This window comes from Falco cherrug, chromosome 6 (assembly GCF_023634085.1).
Source record: "Falco cherrug isolate bFalChe1 chromosome 6, bFalChe1.pri, whole genome shotgun sequence".
Lineage (NCBI taxonomy): Eukaryota > Metazoa > Chordata > Aves > Falconiformes > Falconidae > Falco > Falco cherrug.
Genome location: NC_073702.1, coordinates 38221164 through 38235028, shown reverse-complemented (window position 1 = coordinate 38235028; position 13865 = coordinate 38221164). Strand labels below are relative to the sequence as shown.

Below are 13865 nucleotides of genomic sequence, written 5' to 3'. Positions count from 1 at the left end.
CCCGATTTACAGCTGTCTGCATTACGCTGGTTATCTGGTTTCAATGCCCACACAGAGGCCCTCCTGCCAAGCACTTACCTGGTGAAGGGATTCCACACTTTGGCCTCTCATCTTTATTAGTGTGACTTGCACCACAGACAGCGATTCCTGATTTATCACTGCAAAGGAGAAGGAAGAAGTGAAAAACATAGCAGGTTTGAGGTTTTGTGGGCTGTGGAAAACACAAGGTGTTCTTGCAGGCCACATTCAAGCAGTGCTATCCTATAAATATAAATATACATCAGTACGCACCTTCAACACCCGGAGAGTTTTGCTCACAAGTACTCCTTCTTGCCCTTAAGGATCTATGTTTAAAAACTCTCAAAAAACCAGCTTCTCGCCTCCCTGTCCCACATTCACCTATCTTGCTTTGCTATAAAGGCTGTCTGTCTTATGGCCAGGCAGCTCCCCCACGATCCCCATTGTCTAGCATTCCCTGTATTGCGAGCCACAAAACTTTACCTTTTCAATCCCTGCAACTAGCTCGTTACTCTGTGGTTGAACTGTTCAGCTGTTTTGTGGTATACAAGATTTTAAAGCAAATTCCTTCACCATAAGAAGGTTTACCTCAGTTATCTTTTTGTCATTAACTGATAATAAACTTGGCAAATTTGGAGAAGGGAGACCTTGAGGAGCACAGAGGAGAGCAGCACTGTACAATATAGGGTGCTGGCCTTCAACCTCTAGATGAGCTGACTTAAATCCTGTTGCAGCAGGGCAGTAAGTAGCACTGGCAGTAGACTGGAAGACGACAGAGCTTTCTTAGATCCCTCAGCTTATGCCTGTGGCTAGAGCCTAAAGAAAAGCACTGAGCAGTAGCAGAAAGCCATCTCACCTTGGCAGCTAGCAGCATCTAGAGGAAGAGATTCAATAGATTCTCCCACAGTGGCCTCCTCTAACTGGTCTCCCTCTAAAGGCTCATCTACAGGCACCTCCTCTGGCTCATCTACTGCCAGCTCAAGCTCTAGGAGGAAGAGAGTGGCAGGAGAAGGGTTAGTATTACACTTCTCCAAGCTGCTTCACATTCTCTTACTCCCCATTCTCCTGCAGGAGAAGACACGAGTGGTCTCAGAAGTTGCCCCACATCTCCAAATTCTTTACCATCATCCTGAGAGTCATCTTCAGCTCGCCCTTTGCTGCCACTGTCAATGCCAGAGCTACCGTAGCTGATGGTTGAGCTGCAGGATTTCTCTTTCCGATGCACCCGGTCAATGCTGAAGGGCTCATCCACGGACATTTCCACCGACACCCGGTGCCTGGAATCAGCCTCAATGCCCGACGTGTGAGAGCTGCCATGGCTCCCTGTGGACTGGCGTGAGAGGCGATTATCCCTCCGGCTGCCCCCACTGCTCCCGCTGCCACGCGAGTTCTTATCGCACGGGTCCAGGTCCATGTCCAGCGTATCACTGATATAGGACTCCCGGTAGCGCTTCTTCTCTGAGGAAGAAAGAAGAGAGAAACCAGTGAGAACTTTAACCCAGACCAAAGGAAGGGTAGCAAAAATAATCGGTAAGCTCTGGGACTGGCACAACCCATCAATTAAGAAACAGCTGCTGCAGCTACTAAAAAAAATACAGGGACAGTTTTATATTTTGTTTGCTCAACAGATACTGGGATGCTCCACTGGTTGTAAAAGAATTAGTCAGTCATACTTGCAGTAAACCCAGCATTCCTTGAATTAGAACAGGCAGGTAGAGGCAGTTATGATACAGAAAACAGTAGCTTCCAGAATGAAATGCCAAAAACCAAAAAGCAGGGGGGCAGGGGGGGTATTACTTAGCTAACCTAAGTGTTCAGCCTTTAAAAAGCAGAGTACATTGACTGTTTCTTGAAATAGCCATCAATGTGTGGAGACAGCCAAGAACAGGATCCCCATGGTTGGCATTTATTAATGATGTATTAATTATTTCTTCCATGGCTTGAATCTATTACCTAAAGAGAGATGTACTGAGGGTGGTCAAGAAATCCATGAGACACTAGCAGACACAAAACAACCGAAAGCCTTTTGCCCACACGCACTTGATTAGTGAGGCTTTCATCAGGTGAGCGGCACCTGCCACTGGTCACACTCACACAGCTCAAGGCCACTACAATAAACCCACTGAAGGCAAAGACAGAAATAACCAAGCTAGATGAGACTAAGGGCTGCTTTGCCCTGTACACCGACTCCACGCAACCAGCAGTCACCACTTCAGAGACTGATATAAGCTAGGCAATAACCAGAAACAAGTTTTTCCCGACTTCTGCCTGGGAGGAGTCAGACTATGCCCTCAGACAAGAGGACCAGCTACTGCTGGCTGACTTCCACCAACACTGAAGGTAACGATACAAGGCTTACAAACCTCAGACAGAAAAAGTGTGGACGGAGAACACAGGGAACAACAGTCAGGAAAAAGATAGGTGGGAAAAGCATTCAGGAGAAGGCTAGATGGAAAGGGACACGATCCTCTGGAAGACCACCAATGCATTAAAAACAGTCACTGGGGAGAAGTAGGCTGAGAAGTTGTAGGAGACCCAGCTTGCAGAGTTGGAAAATGGAAAGGGGCAAGCTGAGAGGTGATGAAATGACTAAAGTTTGTCTGGAAGCATACCAGGGACTGTCAGAGCTCAAATCACTGGTCCTAGAGGGGAGACCCCACTATAAAAGACAGATTCTGGGAGTCCTGATAGCTCTCAGCCTGTTTCTGGCACCTGCAACTCCTAGCTCTTAATTGTTGGACACTGTAGACGAAATTGTGTGCAATGTTTAGCAAAGGGTACTGAAAAATTAAGACACAGGCTCACAACCCATACTGCTGCCTGAACACAAGATGATCTTATCCCAAAGGAAAGCTTTTTATTCAGAATTGTTTCCACTTAGAAGCATGTGTCAAACATGGAGAACTGGGAGCACAGAGAGGGAGGATCTCCTCTTAAAGGCAGATATTCCCCCTCTACTGCTCACGCACACACACTTTCTGATCACAGTCTAGCAATGTGGGAGGCATAAACACTTCCTAGTAATGGACTTGAAATACATCTAGCACCTGTATTTCTCTCACCAGCTTCCTGATAAGGCAGAAACACCATCAATTCAATGGAGAGCAGCCACTGCGGAACAGCAGCAGAGCCTACCATGCTGTACTCCTCCCCTTACTAAAGTCACCTGTTCTTCCATCGCATACCTTCAGCCTCCTCCAGTTTTTGTATTTGCTTCAACACCGGCTGAATATTCAGAAAGAGTCGGTGGCTGTTACTGAGGAGCTGCAGCAAGTGCCGTGACCTGAAGGGGCAACCCGTATAGTAAACCAGTTTCCGTGCAGAGGGTAAACCGTCTGGCTGGATCTCAAATTTTTTCCCCTGCATAAAGAGGAGAGATGCCAGTAAAATGAGCAAGAGCATGCTTTAAGCAACACAGCTACCAGAGATAGCTGCAGTCTTATGCGTGTGAGTGACAGGACTTGACATGGCAGCACAGGCAGGCCAACAGCTTTGCCAGGTCCCAGGATGACAGCCCGCTGCCAGATGGCCTCCATTCCGTCATACTCACCAGAAATGCCAGCTTCCCAATGTGCGACCAGGGAAAGTCGTAGAGGAGCTGGCGAACGTGATTCACCTCCTGTAACACATCAAACTCAAGAGTGACACGGGGACTGGCAGGTACAGGGTGGAGTCATCGATGTGCAAAGAATTTGCAAACAACCAAGAATTTGAGATATGCAGAGCCTGGCGCTTGCAGGGGAGGCAGAGGAGCCGAAGTGCAGGGGGAGGACAGGGGAGCTGGGCTGAGTTAATGCTACACCAGAAAGCTTTCACGGCAGTCTGTTACCTGATAGATGTGCATTCCTCTCAGGGTCAGGCCCAGGATAACAGTCGGGCGATCCTCCTTCTTATCCTAAAAGAACAGAAGAGCCTGGAGTCAAAGGTTAATCTACAAAGACCACACTCTTGTTCTGGCACCTACTGCAGGAGAGGTAGCAGGACTCCCCATCACGCAGATGCCATCAGCTCATTTGGTTTTTATTGTGTTTGTAAAGTGCACCTTGCCTTGCTGACCCCTGAAATATCTACACCTAAAATCCCCTCGTACTGGGTATCTCAAGCAGTTCACCAGCAAATGCCCCAGCTGCCCTGGACAGGGAATCCTGTAGCTTTAGTGATGTGAGGGCATGGACAGTTACTGCTCTCCTACTGCCACACGCCGTCTCTAGTGTCTCCATGAACATGCCCCACTCTTGCTCTCCAGGTTACAGTGACCCCAAACCAGAAGGGATGCTTGTCCCCTTCTCCTTGTCCTGTGGTTTTCATCCAGGGACCTGGTGGACCTTAGGTGTCCCTTGGCCAGGAGGGAGCTAATCAATACCCAGAGTTACAGGGACCTTCCTTCTAACCTTTTGATCTCAGTGTTGGGAGCAGGTAGTTTAAAATCTTTATGGCTGGGTTGAAATACTGCCTTGTTTTTCCTCATGCTGTATCTTGGTATGACATACTCTGTCTCTAATAAGATTCTTCTGCTTGAAGACCAAGAAATATAAACTAAAACTCTAGTTCTTTCAGTCTCTCCTGGCACGGCAGAGTTAAGGAAGGGAATACATACTTCTCTTGCTAGGAGGAGCAGGAGGAAGAAAATTTGGAGGTAAAAATTTATGGGCTCACAGAGCTCAAACTTTACATCAAAACTTTCTCTCCTTATCTGGCTTGTCAAGATGCAAGTCTTATGCCATCGCATTACCTCACCCTTTATCCCGGTACCACCCGTGTCTCTAGTTTAAAGTCAATAAGAAATGCTTTCTGCCTCCTAAGGGCAAAGAGCTTTGTAAATCAGTATTGGTCCGGAGGAGAAATACAGAGCTCAGTACTTTGTTTTCTTTTGGAGTTCCCAACCTCAGTAGCAGCCATGAGGAGGGTGTAAGACGAAAGTGACTGCTTTTGAAATCTCAGGGCAGCCAGCGTACCAACACCTTCACCTGGCATCTGTGTGCTTGACTGAGACCCAGGTATCACCTAGGAGGAGGACATCTCATCACAAGGCGAGGTAACCGTGTCACATAGCAGGAAGAGCAGCACTTTGTGGATCAAACAACACACGAAGGAGTCAGCAATGCATAAAATACAAGTTCAAGTCAGACAGGAATTTGGATATTAAAAGCAACCAATTTCACAGCCTTGGTACTTTCAGATATAAATTGTATCATGTCCTGTCAGCTGGACTTCTTATGGCATTCAAGTGTAATCAGCCCTCTTATGACTGCGTCATTAACAGCACCAGAATCAAAACGGAGAGGACAGAGGAGAGGTAGGCGCAGCACCGATGGTTTGCAAGGAACTGAAACTAAACCTGGACTACAGACCAAACCGGAACTTCTTTCCTCCAGAAAATGCATGTTTCTCCAGCAACTAGAGCTGGTAGATCTGGTCAAAGGGCACAGATACCTCCCAGACACAATTCCCACTGAGCACAACCAACCCACAAATTTAATTACAAGTCTGAAAGCGGAGTAACACCATTTTGAAAAAAGGTCTAAGCCATTCCCAATTACACAAGCAGGTTTCGCTCATCCAAGTGGAAAATAAAACTGCTCTTTAGTTCTGTTTCTAGACCTAAACTCTCTTAGCATGTGAAAATGAAGCACATTCTGTTTAAGCGGGCTTGGGTAAGTAGTTTAAAACTCAGGGACAAGCAACAATCCAGCAATCCAAAAACTGACATACAGCTGAAAAAATACCAGTCACCAACAGGGTTGGAGTGGTATGAGAAAGCTGAAATGATTCAGTGTCACCTTCAGCTATCACACGGCATTTGTGTGAAAGCTGGCTGACCTCTTGTCACCATTTCAATGGACTGCAACAACAAAAAACAAGACTTCTCAGTGATTTCCCTGGTGCAAGTCTGCTGACAGGCAGGGACAAAAATTAAGTTTTGCCATTCCTGCGGCCAGTTTCTTGGCTGAGGTACAAAACTAGATTCCAGTATATACTATACCTGTACACTGGCAACAGATTTGTTTGTGGGGGACAGGCCTCATTGGCTGAACATTTTAGACTTGTTTGGCCTCTCTGAATCAGAGCCAACCATCCCTTAAATACACAGAAAGCGAAAAATGCAATGGTGCACCCAATTAACGATGGGAGAGAAGTTCAAAATAAGCGGCTCTTTGTTTAACCTTCTGCAGCCTGTAGAAGTGGACGGGCACATCTTCCAGCAGGCAGGACTCCTTAATGAACTTCAGCACTGCTTCTTTAGCGCTCAGCCCTTGCTGTTCTCGGTGCATCTCTGGGGCATGTTTCAAGATATAGTCGCTCCCTCTCTTTGCAATTATCTAAACCACAAGAAAAACAAACAGGTCAGCAACTCTTCAGCAATCCCCACAGGAGGCAGCTGTGATCAACAGCAAAGCAGAAACTGGAGGCGGTGCAGGTTCATACGGTCCCTCGAGATGTTAGCCCTCGTTCACCTCCACCTCCCTAGAGGATAAGCATTTAAAGCAGCCCAGATGATACTGGTATCTCTAAACAGATCCTAGATGGCAAAATCATAACAGACCAAGACTACAGAGGTCGCATCAGCTCTTTTCACTTTTAAGCACTGGAATTAGTTTTCCTAACTCTTGGCATCCATAAACGCTTACGGGCAGATAACAAATAGTGTTCCTCACGCCAACACAATCAACAGAAACATCTCCAAACACTGCAGAAATGCTAGGTGGTCCTTTCAAGACCAGAAACTACACATTAGGCTTATTTAGCATTTCCATCCTCAAAGGGGTAGATAACACTATCTCAAGGTATTTTTTTTTTATCTGTTGGGAGTGCTGGCAGGCACGTGGCTTTGCTAAGCAGTAGAAAAATCCTCACCAGGCCTTTTGCTTTTGCCCTGTGAGCGCCTAGTTCCCATGCTTGCCAATGTGCCCTCTCCATACAAGCTTACAGGGCAGCCCGGCTGCCTCCCATGCCAAACTGGGCCCTTCTAGGCTGCAAGTGGCATTGATGGTTAAGAGGGGTGCTGGTTGAATTCACTTCACAAAATCCACCACCACTGGCGGCATTTAGAACTGGATCCCACCACGTACCTGAGAACATCCTGCCAGGAACAACGTGCCCAGGCTCAGAACAACCAGAACCCATCACCACTTAGTTCCCACTTCCATTTTATATTAACTGCCTTGTTCACTCTGTTCAGTAACACCTCTGCCCTCCTCTGTGTGCCTTGCCAGATTAGTTGCCCTCCCACGAGGAAGGCTGGGCTTGGTGGAGGACAACACCGATGCCATCAGTTGTGCAAAGTCAGCAGAAAGAGGCATGCCAGCTCCACAGTTCAAAGCCGGGTTTATCACCCCAGGGCAGCACCACCTCTCCTCACTAGCACAAGGCTTGGGGCAGCGCTTGGCCAGATGATCTGAAGCACGTGTTGGAGGAAGAGATTGTGTTGGAGGAGGAGATCACTCAGTATCTCCCTGCAGGAGCCTGGGGCCAGGGAGAGAAGCGTCCCCACGCCTGCCAGATTTTGCTCTTTGTAAGGATGTAATAAATCACCCACATACTTGCTTGGGGTTGCGGCTCAGCACAGGTGAGCCAGGCTTTGTCTTGGCCTTTGCAATGTTTGCCAGATGAGCAATTGTAACCGATAAGACTTTTAATGCCCCAGAAAGAGCAGCGTGAGACCCACCTTTTCCAGCCCTTTGTTAGCCACCTCCTGCCAGGTGCCCCGTAACAAGGAATAGCATGGGATGAAGGCCTGTTGTCTGGGAGAAAGGTGCATTTCTGCACAGCAAGGCAGGCAGGCTGGGACTCATACATAAAGGAGACTACCAGCCTTGCCTCCCCAGTGCAACCCTTGTCACTGCTCTGAACCTTCTCCCCAAAGCAAGGGACAGTGCCACCTTTCAGGGGAGACAACTCACCCAGAGACAAGTGACCAACTACCAGAGGCATCTGGGTTTTTTGACAGCTACCCCAAGACATGATCTGGGCTAAAATCCAATGTCAGAGGAAAAGGGGGCTCCAAAATTAAATCAGTTTACAGAGGAGGGTCCGTCCAGGTCCCTCCAGCAGACATCAGCCATTACAGTGATGTGTCTGTAGCAAAGCTATCTTCCCTTTCTGTTTTTATGGACTCTAGTGTGTTTATCAACAGCTTTCTTGCCATTTTACCACAAGAGGAGTACTCTCTGCAGGTAACCAGCTCTGACAGAGTCTTAGCTGATCTGCCTTCATTTGACAACTAAACCAACTCTTGGCTTTCTAAGCTGTTTGTAAGACTTGAAGGGCACAAGCCCATGTGCACATGCTTATAAACAAAACATGCAAATCCATTTCCAGGCCCTTCCCTCTTCTCTTACTGCAGTTAACCCAGAGATTAATGACAAAGAAAGCACCAGAGGCACCGCACAGCAGTACTACCCCTTAGGGTTTGGGTCTATCCATCCCAGAGGTAGGCATTAAAGAAATGGGAACAAAGGGCAATGGACTTGGCTTCGCAGCCCTGAGGTTTTCTGTAGAGCTTAGGTTGTGCAGATCTGGCTGATACACCACTGCAAATACACAATCCTTTAAGCCACAGAAGAATTACACAGCCACAGTCAGAGTTACTCATCTGATACCAACACATTCCCTCACCAAGGAAGGGTACACACCACCCACCTCACTGATGAGTGAGCCCAGGAGGAACAGGCACCTGCATCCAGTGGAAAGAGAGGAGATATCTCCTGAGGGAAATTCAGGGTGATGCTTTACCACTGCCTGATCACTGAATCATTGCAGTGGGAGCTGGGGAAATTGCGTGCCTGCAGGTAGGTACCACCTTGACATAGCTCCTGCTGTGCATGCAATCTGTTGACAGAAAGATCCCCCAAGACTTACCCATTGCGGGAAGTAAGCCTGAGGTTCAAAATATTTGCCAGCATGGACCTTCTCCCTGTAGTTGCCCAAGTCTGCCTGTAAGCTGTAGGCAGCCAGCAAGAAGTAGATTTCTTCTTTGTGGTTGCACCGAGACATAAGTACTTGCTCTTTGAGATGGCAGTAATAGAGCTGCCGTGCCACCTTATCGCTGCAAGACACAAAGGCAAATTTACTTGAAGAAGAAAGTTCAGGCTGAGATAAGGCCCCTCAAACACATCCTCCTTCTAAGAGGAGGGATTAAACTTTGACATCCCTGACGTGTGCAAACGCCACCCTGATACAGTTGTGTGTGTGTAGGGAGCATCAAGCCAAGATCAAGGTCTCCTCCCATTAAGTGTTGTACAAACATGGGAAATGGTAGCTTCTGTCCTGAGGAGCGTAAGATCTAAGAAGTTAAGGCAGAAAGTAGATGAAAGAAAAATCATGTCACACCTGTTTTGGAGACTGACTACATCAAGCACTTCTGTTTTTCTGGAAAGCCCGTAGCAGTCGGGAGAGTCAACTCCCTTGAATCCCAGTCCTGTTTCTTGCACACCTGTCCTCCTTTCCCCTCTAAACCTGGCACTGCTTTTCCAATTTCACTTTGCCTTAGGCTCAAGGTACTTTTCAACAGCTTATTCCCTTCAAGGTAGATTAAAAGACACAGGAGCCTTGGGCTTGTTTTTGTCTTCTTCCTCAAGCTGCTAAAACAGAGGTAGTCTGATAAGGCATAACTATCACACAGCGTCGATAACCCACATACCGCCCCGCTGTAAGAGCTCATGGGAAGCAGGCTGCCGACAGGTACATATAGATGAGGTGCTGGACACTACAGTCTGCTCATAAAAATGTGTGCGTATAGTTTGAAGGGGCCATGTAATTACCTCTGCACGGCTCCACAAACCTCTCAAATTACTAGGGCAAGAGAAAGTTGCTTGTGACACTAAAGGATATGTACATCGGGGGTGGTAGAATGCTATGCAATCTCCCTTTGTACCTACAAGCAAATCTAAATAAAACACACTTAACAGCCAAACAGACTCCAGAAGAAAGACTCCTCTGTATCCAAAATTAAAGAATATGAAGAGAGAAAAACAAATAAAACCACCAAGCTTTGTCTGAGATGAGAACAAATGCCAAAAATTTGGTAAAGATTTTAATCCACCCAAACGATCCCAGCTCTTGGCTTGCCCAGGGGTCACAGCCACGCCAGAACTGCTGATGCAAATTAACTCTGTCAGTTGTTCATTTTTAACTACCTCATCCTTTGTTCTGTACCATGGGTAAAACTGGTGGTGTTTTAAGTACAGCTCATATTCCATGTGAATGGACTACAAATGCAAAACTCAAAGAGACTTATGAAGTAATGTCTTTTGTCCATTTACAAAAGCCCATTTCCAGGGGCAGATGACAGCAAGCACTGCTCAGATCAGAAAACAGATCTGAAGTTATTAGTATGTGCTCTGGTGTATAAACAGTGCTTTTTTGTATAGCCATCTGATGTTTTTCACACAACCAAAAAATGCAAGCAAAAGAGTTAATTTTGACATTGTTGTCATTCAGCCTGCTCTCTAAACACAGATGGAAAAGCAGTCACAATTTTCCTGGGGATAAGGAGTACGATTCAGGGGGAAAACATTCATAGTCGAGTGAGGAAGTCTGTGAAGGTCTTAAACAAAACCAAGGGGATTTTTTTAAGCTTATTTCTGTGAGATCAAAGATAATGTTTCATTAAGCTCATCTTTCTTGCCTTTTGAGAACACAGTGAATAATTCAAAATACAGCAACTACCGCAGAAAGGATCTTACCTTATTACTCTTCCATTTTCTACGTAGTATTGTACTCTAAAGAACGCAACAAAAGGAGGGCTGAATTTCTCTGTTCCCTAGAGCAGAAGGGAAGGTGGTGGAAGACAAGTTCAATAAAGTTCAGCATCCAAAATCCTGGTTACCCTGTCTAGTAATGTACTCTTCTCCCAAGCTCACTCCCCATACTGCTTTTAATTTTCTCCTTTTAGCTCTTGGCAAGTTTTAGGAGGGGGTGGGGGTGTAAGGAATCTGACTTCTCAGTCTCACAACAACGAGGCACCATGAAACATTTAAGACAGGCTGAATGGCAAAACATCCTAGGGAGGGCAGAAGATTTTAGATGGTGAGTATAAGCAGGTATGAAAGCATCCCAGTGTAGCCTGGGGATGCCCAGCCTGGCCCAGTTACCTAGCTCAGCACCTGGCAGCACCGCAGACGCATTAGTGCTGAACGCAGCAAGTTTAACACAGCCTCCCTCAAAGCAGCAGGCAAGGCGGCAGGGCAGCGTGCCACACTGGCACGGCTGTGGTGGTGCCAGGGCACACCTGGGAGTAACCAGCTCCCTCTGCACCGCACCACATCACTCACCACATCACTCAGCAGGGACACACGAGCTGCCGCGTTCAGCATTTACTGCCCAAGGCTGAGGTGCACCAGCCTGATATTAACTCCTTGCCTTTTGCTTGGCAGGGCTAATGTTTAGTTATTCACACCTTCCTGCAGCCACAGACCAAACGGAGACATTTATGTCTGCTTCACACCGAAGCTGTCTGTTAGAAGCAAGCCAGCATGAGTTCTGTTGTTGTTTCAACTACAGCCTACCTTTCAGACTTACAGACTTGTTTAAACAGGAGGAAAAAAAAAGAAGGAAAAAAGGAACATGTTATCTTACTAGCTTATTCTCTCATCTTCCCTACTTTGCCACTTGCTTCTCTAATGTTCATACAGGTAACTTTGCTCACAAAGGCAGTTCCAAGGCTTTGCTGGTCAGACCCATCTCACTGGGACAATGCTGTGCACATCTGATGCAGACAGCAACTTCTTGATCACCATGCAAATATTTACATTTTATTTCTGCAGCTTACTCACAGTCCTATTTTATCAGCTGGACTGGGCTTTCCACCTGAAACCACTTCATAAGAATTAAACCCCTGTCTGCTAAGCCAGTCCAATATCCCAACTCCTCTCAGATTTCAGTACTGCCAATAGCAACTCTTTCAGCCTTTTATGATTCACCTCACACCAGAGGTTTGACACTTACCCTGACTGAAGAAGTCTTACAAGAATCCAGCCTCAAAGCAGCCGCAAAGCATACCCCATCCTGCTGTGACCAGAAAGAAACACTTGCCTCGGGAAACCCTCACTGGCTGGACAGACAGCCACCCCGCATGACTGGCGGCTGTCTTTGAAGTAACCCTCACTTGTCTGGGAGAAGCAGTATGGGATAAGAGATCCCCAAACTTCACTAGTCATCTGCAAACTTCTCTAAGCAGTAGAAATGGAAAGCGTGCCTACTCTGCAAAAGAAAACCCTTAAGGAAGGTGGAAAAAGTCATAATGAGCTAATCAAGATACTTGGATGTAATTGCATACTATACCTTGTTCTAGACTGCAGCTCCTCTAATAATGACACGCACAAACAGGCACTATCATGTCTGAATGACCAGCACTAAACAATTACATAGGCTTGTCTTTATTTCACACAGCTTTTCCTTTTCTCTCTCTTGACAGAGCTGGCTAGCCTTAAAGAACTAAGGATCTTCTAGAACAAAACATCCTTCCTCTTGCCCCACTGTCCTTTCGCACTGAAGAGTCACAGCTCCAGCCCTCTCCCAGGGAAGGTTCAAGTCACAAAAGGTCGTTTTAGGCTGTTCTGCTCAAGGACAACAATGACCTCTCCAGACTGTTCATGGGTTTGGCTAAGTTCAAAAGGAAGACTGACCAACTGACCTTTTCCACTCCTGTAGTGGTTAAACAGCAACTATGTGGCTACAACTGCTCAGGTAAAGTTGTGCAAGGGGCTGGTTTTGCTCTTTTAATTAATTGTGCAGCCATGCACAAGTCACTGCATCTCGCTACTGAACAGCATTCTGCAGACCATCTTTAAGAAATGCTTTACAGATCTAGTTTAAGAGCTTTATTTCACTGTGTAGTCCACTACTAAAGAAGTAGCCTCTGGAATTAAACAGTTGTCTTACTTTGGTGGTCTCTTTTTTCCATTCCTTTGAAAAGTATTTGCTAAGCTTCTGTTCCAGGTCTATAAAAACATATTCATTATCTGAAAAACAAGAGGAAAAAGCATTTAATGTTAAAGATTCAGAAATTCTTATTAATTAAATACTTAGATGACTATACAAATTGTTTCCAAACAACACACTTCAACACAAAGCTGACCAGGGATAGACAGAGCAGGGAAAAGAGAGGGCACCGAACCTCTTAAGTATGTGTACTGCTCCAGACAGTACGGAAGGAAGGTCAGCTATGCCTTGATTCAAGGTATGCTGAACTAAAGCTTCCCAAACACCTTAGCCAGAAATGCAGAATTCTTGCTTTATAAGAAGCCACTAACAGAAGGCAAACATCATCTTACCAAGTTAATTGCACTGTCAGTTTAGTGGATTCAGTTTTTTATTACTATTAAACAAGCAAGCCCTACCTAAACTTCCATTCTGCTGTCACGTAGCACCATTGTCCAGCATGGCATAAGCAAGTGGACAATCAGGTATCTGACAGGTTTCATCCTCCACATATGAATGGGATCCTCCGAAATGGTGAGAAGGAGGACAAGCAAACCCAAATGCTCTCCCCGTAAGGTCTGGCGTCTCCTGCTCACACCCAGATTCTTTCATAGAGCAAAAAGATGAATGAAAAAAAGGGAAACCTGGCCTGCCTCAAAGGACCAGGACTTTCCACCCAGGTGAGGATGAACAAGAGACAGCCTGAACAGCACATCATCTTGAAAGAGCTTTGTGCTGCTTTCAAAGCCATTGTTCTGTAACACTGCTTACCAATTATCAAATCCAAATTTAAGAAGTGAAATATTTTTTTCTGAGCCTTCTCAAGTCTCTTAAAAAAAAAAAAATATCTGATGGGTGTTTCAGACTTCGGCAGCAATGCCAGCTGAGCACATTCACCTGACCAGTCCCTCTACTCTTTGTTCTTG

At 46.2% G+C, this 13865-nt stretch overlaps 1 protein-coding gene across 2 annotated transcripts in view; it reads right to left on the bottom strand.

The window, feature by feature from the left end:
• FRMD1 (FERM domain containing 1) overlaps nucleotides 1-13865 on the bottom strand; it is a 43070-nt gene that overhangs the window by 4525 nt on the left and 24680 nt on the right. Inside the window, exons 4-13 of one of the 2 annotated variants that reach the window (XM_055714852.1) lie at nucleotides 12901-12980; nucleotides 10704-10780; nucleotides 8878-9064; nucleotides 6183-6338; nucleotides 3848-3913; nucleotides 3569-3637; nucleotides 3204-3378; nucleotides 1141-1476; nucleotides 875-1003; nucleotides 79-158 (exon numbers count right to left, since the gene is read on the bottom strand). In XM_055714852.1, the coding sequence (XP_055570827.1) occupies nucleotides 79-158; nucleotides 875-1003; nucleotides 1141-1476; nucleotides 3204-3378; nucleotides 3569-3637; nucleotides 3848-3913; nucleotides 6183-6338; nucleotides 8878-9064; nucleotides 10704-10780; nucleotides 12901-12980 (1355 nt within the window). The remainder of the gene's footprint in view (nucleotides 1-78; nucleotides 159-874; nucleotides 1004-1140; nucleotides 1477-3203; nucleotides 3379-3568; nucleotides 3638-3847; nucleotides 3914-6182; nucleotides 6339-8877; nucleotides 9065-10703; nucleotides 10781-12900; nucleotides 12981-13865) is intronic. The other variant, XM_055714853.1, reaches the window with a different exon arrangement.